This window comes from Chlamydotis macqueenii, chromosome Z (genome assembly GCF_036417535.1).
Source record: "Chlamydotis macqueenii isolate bChlMac1 chromosome Z, bChlMac1.mat, whole genome shotgun sequence".
Taxonomy (NCBI): domain Eukaryota; kingdom Metazoa; phylum Chordata; class Aves; order Otidiformes; family Otididae; genus Chlamydotis; species Chlamydotis macqueenii.
Window position 1 is genome coordinate 43,213,580 of NC_141593.1, and position 15,398 is coordinate 43,228,977.

Genomic DNA, 15,398 nt, shown 5'->3' on the forward strand with positions numbered 1-15,398 from the left:
AAAATGTCTTGGACCTTTCTGGTAGAGCACACAGATCCTTCCCATAGCTGCTCAACTTAGTAAGTCATGAGCCTCAGTCTTCAGCTGTGGAGCATCTTTTTGCATTTTCACTTCTATTCTCTCATTCCTCTGCTGACATAGTTTTTGTATTTGCTTAGCTTCCATGTAGCATCTTTCCAGCTTAAAATTATGTGATAGCTTTCATGCAATGTCATTTGATAGGAAAAAAGATAAGTTCTTTAATTCTGACCAGTGCAAACTGACACAGGAGCAGTCCCAAAGCATGTGGGTTTTATTAGTGCTGAATCACAGTTCCACCTTTTGTTTGATTTAGTGAGATGTATTTTAAATAATCAGAGTCAAATGCACATTACATATGATTTTCTACTAGTCTTAAACAGAAGTCCAAAGAATGATTGAAGGGTCTATGTAAAACGATTGATACATAACAGATCTAGTTCCTCATCTTTTTCTTAGGTATACGTGTGTGTTCTTACATGTTTATACATGTAAAATAGAAGGAATCTGTGTTTAATTTAAATTTGTAGGCGATGGTATATTTAGTATTTTTAGTGGACAGCAAGAATTTTTGTAACTTACGGAGAAATTAAAACATTCCAGGTGAATTTGAGACAACATAGGCTCTGGTGTCAAAGTGTTAGGAGAAGGCGTGTTCGAGCTGCATGCCTTCACTTCCCTGCCTGGAATTTCTAGTTTGAACCTTCCTGTCAATAAGGTAAGGAGGAATGCCAACACTTCGTTCAGTGAATTAAGTGACAGTCAACATACTTTTTTCAGCTCCTCTGGTCCCTGAATGGACTCACCTGCTGTGAGGTGTTTTGACATGTAAGAAGATGTTTTATGTGAAAGATGTGGGGCTCTGACAGAAACCCTTTTACAAATATAGCTGGGGTGATTTAAGACTTGCTTCCCTCAGTTATTCACACTGTACCTAAGAGGACAAATTCAGTCTTGCTAGTATGGACAGCTTACTAAGACTGGTTTGTGTGAAAGCACTGGACTGTAAAGTTGGGCAGCTCAAGCAGGGATACAGGTTGCTTTCTGCTGCTGTGCTACACTGGGACAAACCCCAGTCAGAGAAATGCTGGGGAAGCCATCCAGGGGGCTGATATCACCTTAAATATCCACAAGAAGATCTTCCGGAAATCCTTGTCAGGTCCTTGTGTGTGCTATGTTTTCTTGTTTGCCACAATGGTTGGTCATTTTTCTTTAGGGAATTGCTAGTGATCTGAAAGCAGTTGATCGGCATGGGGTAAATGGGCAGCAAATTCTGCTTTTGACTGGATATAGACAGTGGCTCTGTCCCCTGGGCTTAAACTGTCTGGCTGTTAAACACAGCGTATAGCTGGGGATTCTTGCCTGCTCTTGGTAAGAAGTTATCATCTTTGGAGAAGCATTGTGGACTTGTTACCAAAACACCAAGAGAATGATTTCAATATATGGCTGATTTTGTTAAATAGAAGCCAGCAAGGTGAATGGGGAGGGAATTAAAAATAAACAGGATCCTACGAAGTATGCTCATTATTTATTTTTCCACCCAAAAGGGACAAAGTAACATTTACCATTTAGTTAAGTCATTTATGAACTGTGTAACTGATAGGGATAGTTTAACTTAGCCCCCAACATAAGAAGGACGTGGACCTGCTGGAAGGAGTCCAGAGAAGGGCCATGAAGATGATCAGAGGGCTGAAGCACCTCTCCTATGAACACAGGCTGAGAGAGTTGGGGCTGTTCAGCCTTGAGAAGGGAAGGCTCTGGTGAGACCTTATTGCAGCCTTCCAGTACCTAAAGGGGGCCTACCGGAAAGACAGGGAGAAACTCTTCAGCAGGGCCTGTTGTGAAAGGATGAGGGGTAATGGATTTAGAACAGAGGGAGGCTGATTCAGACTGGACATCAGGAAAATATTTTTTCCAGTGAGGGTGGTGGAACACTGGAACTGCCCAGAGAGGTGGTCGATGCTCCATCCCTGGAAACATTCAAGGCCAGGTTGGACAGGGCTCTGAGCCACCTGATCTAGTTGAAGATCTGCTTCTTGCAGGGGGGTTGGTCTACATGACCTTTAAAGGTCCCTTCCAACCCAAACCATTCTATGATTCTAATTTTGCCGACGACACCAAGCTATGTGGTGCGGTCAACAGACTGGAGGGGAAGGGATGCCATCCAGAGGGACCTTGAAATGCTTGAGAGGTGGGCCTATGTGAAGCTCATTAAGTTCAATCAGGCCAAGTGCAAGGTCCTACACATGGGTCAGGGCAATCCCAGGCACAAATACAGGCTGGACGGAGAATGGATTGAGAGCAGCCCTGAGGAGAAGGACTTGGGAGTGCTGGTGGATGAGAAGCTTAACATGAGCCAGCAATGTGCTCTTGCAGCCTGGAAAGCCAACTGCATCCTGGGCTGCATCAGAAGTGTGGCCAGCAGGGCGAGAGAGGTGATTCTCCCCCTCTACTCTGCCCTGGTGAGACCCCACTTGGAGTACTGCGTCCAGTTCTGAAGCCCCCAACATAAGAAGGATGTAGACCTGTTGGAGCAAGTCCAAAGGAGGGCCACAATGGTCAGAGCGCTGAAGCACCTTTCCTGTGAGGACAGGCTGAGAGAGTTGGGGCTGTTCACCGTAGAGAAGGCTCTGGGGAGACCTTATAGTGGCCTTCCAGTACCTAAAGGAGGGTTTTAAGAAAGATGGAGAGAGACTTTTGACAATGGCATGTAGTGATAGGATGAGAAGTAATGGCTTTAAACTGGAAGAGAGTAGGTTTAGATTAGATATAAGGAAGAAATTCTTTACTGTGAGGATGGTGAGGCAGTGGAACAGGTTGTCCAGAGAAGTGGTGGATGCCCCATCCCTGGCAGTATTCAAGGCCAGGTTGGATGGGGCTTTGAGCAACTTGGTCTAGTTGAAGCTGTCCCTGCCCATGGCAGAGGGCTTGGAACTAGATGATCTTTAAGGTCCCTTTCAACCCAAACCACTCTATGATTTGATGATTCTTTGTGTGATCAGAGAGAGAGGTACCTGTCTGGTGCCCCAAAACAGTTCAATAGTAGAAACCTGCTGGTCATAGCTCAAGACAAGAATAGGACTAATAATACAGCATCTTTAGTCATGAAATAAAAGGTCTTCTAAACTCAGATCTGTCTAGTTAGTGCTTCAAGTAGCCTTCATTCCTAGGGTTCTCAGAATTACTTTTCTCAACCTGCTTCTCAGCCATTGGGTCCCCACACTTCTTTGCCTTTGACTCAGATATGCTACCTCGATTAACTGTGCAAAGAAAACTTCTCCTTGATCTCAATTCACAGTCTGTGTCCAGATTTGGTCTGCTCAGCAGCTGCCCAAAGTTGCAGTTGTGATTACAATTCTTGGCTTCAGTCTTTAGAGAATTTAATTATTAATGTCTAGCAAATCTTTAACAAACATGTGTAAATTCATTTTTCTAAAGCTTTTTCAGTTTGGCAAAATATCAATAAAATTGCACAAACTGCAGGATAACAGTTTCTGTATATATGGAAAAGTTGTTTACTAGCCTCTGGGTTTCCAGGCAGGGAATTACAACAGCAGCATGTAGGGAAGTGAGATTATTTAATAATACAAATATAAGACCGTTTGTTAATAATGCAACACTGTGGTGGCATGTGATTTCTAACTAATATTTTCTTTCTGGCTTCATTGAATTACTTGCAACAGAGATAAAAACCAAACTATAATTTGTTTTACGATCTGATTCAACATTTACTTGTGATTACCCTGGTCATCCACAAGTCTTCCAAGTGTAAGGTCACTAGAACCTCTTAAAGAAATGGCATTAAAGTTTAAAAAGCCCCACATTATCCCCTAACTTTTATCTTGGACACTTCTGAACCATTTTGTCTGGAGAGGAAGAAAAAAATAGCCTGAGGATAAAATTTCACTCCAGATGGTTGAAGCTTTGCAAAATTACAAGGAACTGAAAAGTCAGACCTATAATGGGATCTGTCATGCAGACTTGATAAGGCAAATGTTAAAAGCCATGCAAATATGAGGTAAGTGGTAATTTGTTTAAGAGTATCAGAATTGAAGCAGTTAGAATAGATTAATCCTAACTTTAAGAAGGTATCTAGAATGGTGGTTACTGCCTTATTTGTGATAGATACTTGGAGAAGTGAAGACAACTTTAATCACAAAGAAGATTTTTCATTTCATGGTATAAAATACAGAATATAAAACCACTTCTAATACTTCAAAGTATACTTCGGTATAAAAAGTTGATGCAATCTAATCAGGGAATCTATCTGCATTAATGTATACAGTGACAGTACAAATAGTGTCAAAGTTGACCACATCAGTGTTAGTCTTCACACAGTTTTGAAAAAACTCCAGTGATGATATTTTCATATTCTTTATTTCCACATAAGCTTACTCTGTACCTCCAGCAAAGCTTTCACAAGTGGAAGAAGACAGTAGTTCTCTGTGTACATACAGAATAATGGTACAGAACTGCAAGTAGTAGTATCAAATAAGGGGATTTCACACTTTATCATCATATCAGTGATACACTGTAGCTAGGAAAGAATGACTTCTGGCACAGTTAATGATGGCATTCTTGCCACAACTGGCTCTGCAACACAGAGCCTACCACTGGGTAATTTACCTTTTGTTGTAAGGAAATTTTGCAGCCACTGCAACATAGTCTGAATCTCACTTGTAATCTAAAGGAGGAACGCTTAACCGTGTTACCAGCACTTTCAGTTGTGCAATCACTCTTTTTTTGATCCCCTAATAATGCCATAGTCAGACAGAGAAACAGCATCTTTTGTTGAATGCTGTGGCAGAGTCCCTAAATAAACATTGTCTGCCTTTTAGGAAACATTCTTCAAGACCTTAGAGAGCAAGTACTTGCAATCAGAAATCAGTCGGCACTCATATATTGCAGTGGAGAACATTATTAGCCTATGAAACTTGTCTCCATCAAGATTAGTATTAATAAAGTGGATGTATTATTTTATGAAATAGCATATAGATGAAGAATTCATATTAATAAATCATCTTCTTATGAGATTGTTCAGAGGAGTACACTGTATCAAAGTGACTGTAATTAAAATTAGGTGATGTATAGCATGAGGTTCCAGAGAACCTTTGCGTGATGTCAGCTGTAACTTCCTAAAGAGAGCTTATCATACTGTTATAAGTGAGGATGATAGTAACGCTGTTCCACTGGCATTGCACCTTCTTTGTAAATCCGTAAAAAAAAATGGTAGCTACCTTTTCTTTGAAGAATTTACTCCTTAGTTAGTATGGTTGGCAGCAACACTGTGAATTTTGTCAAGGAATGAGGACTAGTTGTGATCTTCCAGTCAGGTATGTGCATTAAGGGGAAAAAAAAAGCCTTACGTGGTTATATAATTAAAGACAGTGTGCTAACATAAGCAGAGTGGAGAGAATGTAAACACACTTAATTCTGCTGTTTCTTAGCCTTTAAGTATGTGAATCTGCAGCCTGTAACAGTTTTAAATATAGTTGCATTTGTGTATTATAGATTAAATAAAAGTGGGAATGTGGGATTGTGGTAGAGTAGGCAGCAGGCTTTTCAAGCCCATTTTCTTTCAATATTGACACTTTTTGCTTGAGTGGGTTGGAAAACTGACAAATATAACGTATGTTGTATAAATAACTGAGCAGTATATCACCATAGTGGATATATAAACTTCTTTCTTATCATTCTTTTATCTGCAGTTTTTATAAATCCATTGCTTACTAGCAATGCTAACACAGAGTTATGATTCATAAACATGCTAACTGTGGTGCTTTGTTCATTTTCCAGGATTTCCTTTGCATGCTGTTGGAAGACATCCCTGAACCAAAAGAGTAAGTGAGAACAAGGCTAGAAAAGTCAAAGAAGAAAGTCAAAATCAGATTTAAATATCACCTGTGCTAGTCAGAAATAGTACAATTTCATTTCTGCTTGTTTTTTTCAAGTGTGTGTGTCTGTGTCTGTCTCTCTCTGAAAATTCTCAGACATATGTACACAAGAAATATGAGACTTGCTGTCTTGTTGCTATCCCATGCTCCCCCCAGGCAGTACCTTTAACTTGCATGTTAGGACAGCAGTGAGGTCCTGTGTTCACTATGCGATCTAAAGTGCCAGCCACAGCTGCCGCCTCAGATTAGTCTGCAATCCTCCTGCCAGCTGCTTTTGGCGCATGGCACCCTGGAGCAAGGAGGCCAGAGCTTTGCTGTGGATCTGGGAAACCAGAGAGGATGGATTTTCCTGAAGCAGTAGCCTGGTACCATCCCCTCCCTGTCACGCAGTGTGCCAAATGGGGAAGGATGGAAAATTATAGCGAAAGTCCAGTGTTAGTTGCCTGACGTCCTTCAAAATCCTGCTGTAGGTGACTGTGACAGGCCAAAGATGATACAGCTAGACTTTAGGAGAGCTTTGAATCCATCCCTGCTTATCCATTGATTTGTTCTGTGCTACTACAGACTGTGCTACAAACACAGATTCTTTTGTATTGGTGCTTTATGTATTATAGCTTTTAAAAATAATGTATTCACTTGAAAAATGCAATTTTGAGGAGCAGGATTCCAAGTCTTCATAAAACTGGGTGAGTAGTTTGGAAAAAAAAAAAGGAGAGAAGGTATTCATAGAAGTCAAATATATTGAGTTTTTTAGTGGAACATCTATGTTCTTAGGGTGTGAGGGACAGAGAAGCTAGTTATCATTGAGATAATGTGTTCTGTGGCATCATTAATTTAGTTTGGGTGCTGTTACATTTTCCAGTGATGTACTGTAGGATGATACTTTGTTTATATAATTGGATATGGGTTTCCAGCCCAAATATAATCAGAAATCTGAAAATCAGGAATATATGGGAAAGTGAATTATTTAATGGCAATATTATGCATTGATTTGTTAATAAAACCTGTGTTTTCCTTCCTTTTTTCACTTGTGTTTCTCTGAAGTCCAAACCCCGTGCAAAATGTTATTTGAATAAGCATCCGATATTCAGCCATAGAAACATGCCAAAATATTTAAACTTTCAGTGAGACTAAAGCAAAGGAAGTATGTCTCCATTCGCATTGCATCATACTTCAGAATGTATGGACAAAATTTCAGATCCATGGTAATTCATTTTACAACCAGACATATAGTGTATCTGAACTTAATCTACTGTCAAAATTACCTTGGGTGCAGATATCAACAGCAATGCCAAGAGTAATAGAACATCTGGATATACAGAAGGCCTTTATTTCTTATCTGCTGCAAAGATGTTTTCTCATTCTTTAATGTCTTCTGTTGCCAGTACACAAATACTTGCCTGAGGTAAAAGCAAAGGGAGGAAAGATAGAAATGAAGTCTTTTTTAGAGATTGTCTGCCAATGAATGTTTTTTTTGCACAAAATTTCAATCGTAGGAATGAAATGCATTTCAAGATTAAGGCAACAAAATTATTTGTAGCACACAAAAGCTCACAGACTTTTGCAAGTCTACCAAGTAGAATTTTTAACATTAAAGTAAAACTTTAACGTTAAAACTAAATGCTTCTTACTTGAAAAATATTAAGCACTCTAATATACTGAAATGTGTAATGGAGGCTGGACTTAATAATTAAAAAAAAAAAAAAAAAGATAAACCAGTAGTAGGAAATCAAGCCAAATCCTGCCCTCAGCTGTGGCAACAGAGGCAAACTCGTGTACCTAGGAGTACAATTTGGCTTATGGGAGACTTTTGTAATGAGAACGGGATTAAAATTGTCAGGAAGCAATCATACAACAGTGTGGAAGTTTTCTGTAATTATTACATTGTTGTAACACAACACTAGTTTTCTGCTATTGGATACAGCAGATTCTATCTAAAAGATTCTCACCCTTCCAGTACTTAAGTCCTTTAGGTTTTAGTTACAGATTTTTTAGTACATTCCCAGCAATGAGCAGTTCCAAGATACAGACATAAGTTCTTAAGAGACAGTCATTGATTTTTGCTGCCTTCTGTACTCAGAGGAGGAGGATTATATGCCTAGTTTATAGAGCTACTTCACTTCCTCCTCTTACTCAATGTTAATGTCATGATAGCTGTAGAAATCCATTCTCCAAGGCAGGATCCTCCTGTTTCTGGACTGCAGCTGAATACTGACATTAGACAGGCCTAGCAGTACCTTCTGGTCTTTTAGAATTTACTAATTTGCTCTTAAGGCACGTTATTTCTAAAGGGGGCTTATAACAATTATGGGGAGAAACTCTTCAGCAGGGCATGTTGTTCAAGGCATGTTCAGCAGGGATGAGGGGTAATGGTTTTAAAATAAAGGCAGATTCAGGCTGGACCTCAGGAAAAAATTTTCGCCGTGAGGGTGGTAGAGCACTGGAACAGGTTGCCCAGAGAGGTGGTTGATGCCCCATCCCTGGAAACATTCAAGGCCAGGTGGGACGGGGCTCTGAGCAACCTGATTTGGTTGGAGATGTCCCTGCTCCTTGCAGGGCAGTTGGACTAGATGACCTTTGAAGGTCCCTTCCAGCCCAAACCATCCTATGATTCTATTTATGTGTGTGAAGAGCTAATGGCAAGAAGGACAAACAAATATCTATCACTATCATTCTCTCTTTTCAAAGCTTTTAAAAGTCTAACATGCACAGGCTGTAGTCTCACATCATCTTCCCTTTCTGTAGAAAATCTACAATACATCCCACCTGTAACTGAAGCATCTTATTTCCCCATATATAATTTGCAACGTGACTACATTAAAAAAAAACTAAACCAAAAAACAACAAAAACCCCTCTTATGTGTCTGTACACTAGATTTGATAAAACTCTCAGTGGCTCTGTTCTCCCCAAGGCTTGCACCCATAGTCTTTGCTGTAAATTGATCCTCTCCACATCTGCCCAACATGTGAGCTGTGCAACGACTCAGTGTTTTAAGGATCTGTAACAGAGTTTTCACCAGCCTCAGATAAATCAGAGTTTCAGCTGCTTTTCCTCTTTACAACTGCAGGCCACTTCTGTTCTTTGGAGTTTTCTGGTGATACTTTTTATTTAATTGCATTCAGTAAAATAAATACGTGTACTAGTAAAGCTATGGTTTTATTAATACAGAATAGACAAAGGAAGTCTTGTGTTACAGCTCTGTTATTTGTACTGTTAGTAACTCTGGCTTACTAACCACATTCCTAGGATGTCTTCATAACTTGTCAATCAAGTACTAACTCAATGTTAACGTCATGGTGTAATTTCAAACTATTTAGCTATACAGGTATATGTCTCTTTCTTTCGTACTTGCTTTCTCTGTTACTCACATTGTCATGAATGTGATGATTTTGATTGAGACAAACAGCTGACAGGCACCCAACTCCTAAAGCAAATCACTGGGAAATATTTTTTCCAGTGTTTTTGATTCCTCCATGTATTTGGTAAGCCAAAATATGTATGCTGGACAAAAGCGAAAGGAAATCTTACCTGCAGGAAGCCATGGCTAGTTGACAGAATCACTAATCAGTTACTAGTCTTCAATTTGCTCTAGCTATGCCTCCATATTTGGCTGGAATGGCTTAATTTGAAAATGACTGATGTGTGTGAATGTATATACCCAGATGAAGCAAATATGCTTGTTGAAGTATTTTCAGCTGGATATGACAGACTTTTTCTCTTCCTTTAAAAAAAAAAAACCAACCTGCACACTTCCATGTGCACTGTTTATTTGCTGCAACATCTTATTCTAGAAGTGTTTTCTCCTCCTTGCCTGAGGAATTCAGTGGGTTTATGTTAAAGTTTGTAGAGTGCCTTCAAGCCCTGTGCAATGGAAGCTTTAAATATAGACATCTTTTATAATGCTAATTTTTAAATTATTATTAATGTCAGCATTTTACGGAGCTTGCTCTGAAGCATTGAATCTGGCCATGAACAGTGTGTATGCATGTTAGGAGATCATTCCTAGGCTGACCAGCTTATCATCTAAACAAATAGACAAGGCATGAGATAATGGATGAAGCAGCGTTCTCATTTTACTATAGGGAACGGTAGTACAAAGCAACTGAAGAACCTGCCCAGCCTTGTAAGAGCTCTGTTGTAGTGCTAATCAATTGAACCCAGATCCCACAGCCCCGTACAGCACCTTAACCAGAAGGCTATTCAGGAAATCACACACATCCCAGGTTTAAGTCCTTACAGATGCTTAACTGCAACATAAGCAGGCAGTAGGTGCCCTTTCTGAATATGGATGCTTTACTGAACTGCAGCCTCTATAAATATCAGGCCCTGTGTCCTTTCTCTAGGACATTTGTTTTGAAATAGCAGTCTGTGATCTGGTTTTGGGGATTGATCCGAAGCCCAACAAGTTAGGGGAAACCTTTCCAAGGACTTCACTCTTCTTCAGTACTGACTCTCAACACATTTAGACTAGATCTTTGCAATAGTCTGCATATTACTAATATATTTGGGGAAAAAAAAAAAAAAGTGAATGCCTGTAAAATGCTAAAACAAGTTGGTTCCTTTGTTGGGTGCCAACGAGAATCTCCTAAGTTGAAAAAAAAAAAGAGTGTGTGAAAGTAGAAAGAAAGAAGAGTGCATATGGTCATGTGACAGGTGTTTCGCCGAAACTGAGGGTGCTGCCCGCAGAGAAACAGCAGCGTTGTTGTCTTTGCCCTTGACAAAAATGTCAAAGATCCAGGAGAGGCTAAGCAACTTAATAGTGGTGTTTCTGCCTGGATTAGTGTGGTGTCAGAATGGTGCAATTCCCCTCAGTGCCACAAGCTCATTTCAAAGCCAGTGCTTTGAAAAGAGCTGTTGTTGGCTTTGAAAGAAATAGAGGGTATATTAAACAAAGGCACTACATAGCAAATATAGTATTATTATTTTGCATAGATTTTTTTTTCTTTTTCCAGAGGGAATCTTGTACTTTAAATTAAGCTTAGTTTCTGAGAGAAAAATAAAAAAGGACAAACTCGTATTACAAGGCTGTGTTTCTTATCCCTAGGTAAGACAAATTAAATGCACAAGTAGGGGTATTTTTCCCTAGCCGCTAGCTCTGCTTCAGCACTGGAACACTAAGCTGTATTGGTTTTGATTCATGCAGTAACAAATTGTTATTCTAATTATGCTACTTGAGAGAGAATAAATGGTATGATGCACCCGATCTGCCTCTGACTATATAAAATTTGGGTCTCTACTCTCTGTAGTAACCAGATGTAAATAAGAACTTGAAAAAATGTCATCCCGAGGAAGGTGATTTGACTGACTGGAGATACTTCTCTTTCTCTCCATTCCCTGTGGAAGGGATTCAGCTCACTAATTTAGACTAGACAGCAATTTTTAGAGCACTGTAGTAAGGTAAAGGTAATTATAGCCTGAAGGATCTGGCAGTCAAATGTCAGAATTTAATGAATTTGCACAAATAACAGGGTACTATTAAAAGCTGACCAAATCTGGATATTTAGTAATTAATTTGAATGTAGAACACTACCCCATTACAGGCATAGCATATATGTTCAGTTATATGTAGAAAATTATTTCCATAGTAATCAGACATGCAGAATGGTAATTTCCTGAAAATTCTGAATCCTAGCCATTTAGAAATGCTTCTGCATGACTGCTGCAATTATTTGAACCATGTGATCAGAGGGATTTTTTTTTTTTTCTATGACAGTCTACAATCTCCTAATGTTACAGGAGATATTTTGGTATTTCATATTTAGTGTTGGGAAGATGTCTTTTTCTCTTTGGGAATTATTCTCTCTTCTGGGACTTTTTAAGCCACCTCAGCCAGGCTGATATGTCATCTCTTATTTGTAAAGAAACTGTTGAAGTAAAGTTTGGACCTAAATAGCATGAACTATCAAAATATATTACCAGAACCAAATAGACTAGTGCTGTTTCCACATTAAGCCTCCTTGGCCTGCATCATAAGATATGACTGATGAAAAAATGAAAAAAAAAAAACTATTACTAGAAAATTAAAGCTTGTATAAATATCTTTAGTGTTATTGTAATCTGAATGCTCTTTTTCTTTAATCTGTAGCTTCTTCTGATTTTCAGTATGAGAAAAAAAATTCTCAGAATATTTACATTCATTCATGGCTTATTCAAGTTCCTTCTTCGGTACTGACACACTGCATGGACAGTGTGATTTTTTTTTTTTTAAATTGGCTTCCCTGCAAGTTGCAAAGACTTCAACTAAAGCTGAAGTAAATGCAACAGAAGTTGCTTACAAAAGCAAAACGGAAAATACACTCTCTGAATGTGCAAATACTTATGCATGTGGTTATTCAGTCCCACACAGCATGCTCATGACCAACTATTTCCTTTTTTGGGGCTCCAGACTATTCTGTGACTTCACTGTGACTGTTACCAAGATGGTCAAGGGGTAATGGTTTTAAAATAGAAGGAGGTAGATTCAGACTGGACATCAGGAAAAAATTTTTTACAATGAAGGTGGTGAAACATTGGAACAGGTTGCCCAGTGAGGTGGTTGATGTCCCATCCCTGGAAACATTCAAGGCCAGGTTGGACGGGGCTCTGAGCAACCTGATCTGCTTGGAGATGTCCCTGCTCCTTGCAGAGGGGTTGGATTAAATGACCTTTAGAGGTCCCTTCCAACCTTAACGATTCTATGATTCTATGTAAAGAAAGTGCAGAAAAGATGAAACTGAAATATATTAGATACTTGGTAACTTTGAAGATTAATATCCATCAGTGCCTTTAAAAACCCATAAGATTAAAAACGTTTGTATTTGGTTTCATTTTCTTTGGTATTTTATAATTAAATTTTGGCTGTCTCTGTAATAAAATACTGGTTTTGAACATCTCCAGCTAAATTTACTTGCCTGTGATTTTTTTTCTGTAAAAGAAACAAAAACCCACTCAACAAGAAGTAGAGCTCTTGTTCATACTTTACATGTTTCATAAATATGGTTTACCATCTTACATGTTCTCTGTCAATCCTCATAAGCACTGAATTTATCATTTGAGTTTTAAGCACACAAAACTGATCTGTTTCTAATTTGCTGTATCTCCTCTAATGGTATTGTTCATTAAAAACCCAAGAATGTAGTGCCACTGCAATATAACAAATACTTGGGATTTAAGGGTTTGCTCAGCTTCTAAAGTGTTAATTTTTATGTGGAAAAACTGGTAATTTTGTTTATGTCTTCTGATTTTTTTTTTTTTTTTTTTTTTTTTAAGATCTGGGTTAACTGTAGAAAGTATCTTCCAGAATTGGCTTGATACTTCTGGAATACCACAGGTAAATATAAAATACCATTTCCCAGTTCTTTCTGGAGTCTTGCATTTCTCATTACATTATAGGTTATTTAAATCATTACCTGAACTTATAATAGTTATGGTTTTAAAGAAACAATTTGGATGATGACTGCTTTCTACATCTTTATATGGGTTTAGCTTTTATTGGTTGCAGGTTTTTGCTTCTACCATCGTCTCAATAAACCTGCCAAAGGGCAAGTCTTACTAAACTTATCCTCTTGCTTAATATTGTAGGCACATGGAAGTTTGCTTTAGAGTATAGTGGTGGACTCTACTAAATGTAAGGAGCATTGTTCACATTTATCATTATATTAATTACTTGAATTCCATACTGACAGCAGTTACATTATTTGTACTTTGGTATTTTATGAATAATGTGACTTGCTGAAGAATCTGCTGCACAGGTAACATATTTCATTGATGTTCCAGCTCTGTTGCAGTGGAGATAAGCAGCATTTTCTGATTTTAATACTAAAAGCTTTTAATAGTAATATTTTAAATTCTGTGAACTGAAAATGCTTAGTTGTGTCTGTACTTCGTAAAAGCTCTGATTATTTGTTTTGGTCCAAAACTGGGATTAGCTGAAGAAAGCTACCTCTGTATTCAGTCCTCCTAAAAAACAGCTTTATACAAATTATGTTTTTATTACACACTGGGGGCTCAGTTCCTACCTGATTTCCCCTAAGCTGGCATCCCCTAGGTTTCTTGGGACTTACCTTACCTAGTGCTTGCATTTGTTTCCATTTTGTATAGCACTTAGAAAAACCACATTTTCTAAGAGTTAGAAGTCTATCTCCTGGTATCTATGTGTAAAAGTGAGGGTACTTTGGGAGCATGACTGAGGCTCTGAGGAGTGAATGTTTGCAGGTAGAATTGTCAAAATAGCTGGAGAGCTCAAAACGATAAGCAGTGGTCACTGAACGTGAGCTGTACCCAACCACTGTGGCTGAGCTCTTCCCTTGACAGCTTTAGAGGTGTGCACGTTGACTGTTCTCTGTATGCTGTAGGAAGCTCTTTGGAAAGTTTTGCCCTGAGATCAAAAGACTAATACCTGAAAATGCTATAAAATCAAGGTGAAGTTTGTTTTTGTTGTGAAATTATTGAAAATAAAAATTCGAAAGGAGGAAAGGGAGGGACAGCAAGTATCATGCATCTTGATGTTCAGTCATTTCTTGAAAAAGGACCTTGATTTTCATGCTATGTTTTGATGAAGTGTTTTTTTCCTGATAGAAAATGGTAGAACAGTTGCTTCAAATACAAGGAAGAAACTGATGTTGCACAGCTGTAGTTGTAAGATGCTGGCTGTCTGAAATGAAAGTTTTCTGGCATTTTACTTACACCTATCTCTTTGAGGATGTGTGTTATTAGTGTCCCACAATCAACTCTAAAATCACAAACAAGGAAGATGGGAGCAGACTAAAGATTTTTAAATGGTTTTGATTACCGTGAAAACTGACCTCTGTTTTCCTGAGTGTGTACTATATTTGTTGTTCAGAATAAATAGTGAGTAGTTTCATTATACCCTGCAAGTATCTATTGGTTGTGTAAGCAAAACATGTAGCAAAAATATTTGCACATCCAGCAGGCATGTAAATCATTGTAAATTTTATTTAAAGACTATAGACACTTCCCTGATAGTTTGGCTGTTTTGTAAAAACAATGTCAACAGGAATGGTGCTGATTTATTCTTCTGCTACTTCTGAGGATCAGCATGCTGACCTCTTCCCTCTGTCTTCCCTCAATAACCTTTTTGATTATTTACCTTTGTTGCCTTCAGTACTTCTCAGGCTCTTGTGGGAACTAGTTTCCACTTTATTGAAAGAACTTGAGTTGTTGTCATTCAGTGAATAGGAATCCTTATTTCCTTTGTGCTTTATTAAATCCTTTGGAGAACCCATATTCCTGAAATCAAGACTGTAGAGGTTGCTTAGTAGCTCTCCATACATTAGTATCCTGTGGTGGATAAAATTAACTCCATCCCTGCTGAAACCAGGACATATTCATAATCTAAACATGACTGTATTTACTGACTACAGAACTGTAAATCCACTTGTGCGCTGTACAGGAGCTGCTGTTGAAACCCTCTTTAAAAGTATTTAGATTATCTTTATTTCAGCAAACTATTAGCCTTGCTATCATGATGAATCTATGTGAAGGCA

At 38.5% G+C, this 15,398-nt stretch overlaps 1 protein-coding gene across 2 annotated transcripts in view; it reads left to right on the plus strand.

Moving 5' to 3' along the window:
- Positions 1 to 15,398, plus strand: part of AOPEP (aminopeptidase O (putative)) — a 198,336-nt gene that overhangs the window by 88,739 nt on the left and 94,199 nt on the right. For both annotated transcript variants that reach the window (XM_086770415.1, XM_086770414.1), the window contains exons 11-12: positions 5,815 to 5,858; positions 13,162 to 13,222. In XM_086770415.1, coding sequence (XP_086626541.1) covers positions 5,815 to 5,858; positions 13,162 to 13,222 — 105 coding nt within the window. The remainder of the gene's footprint in view (positions 1 to 5,814; positions 5,859 to 13,161; positions 13,223 to 15,398) is intronic.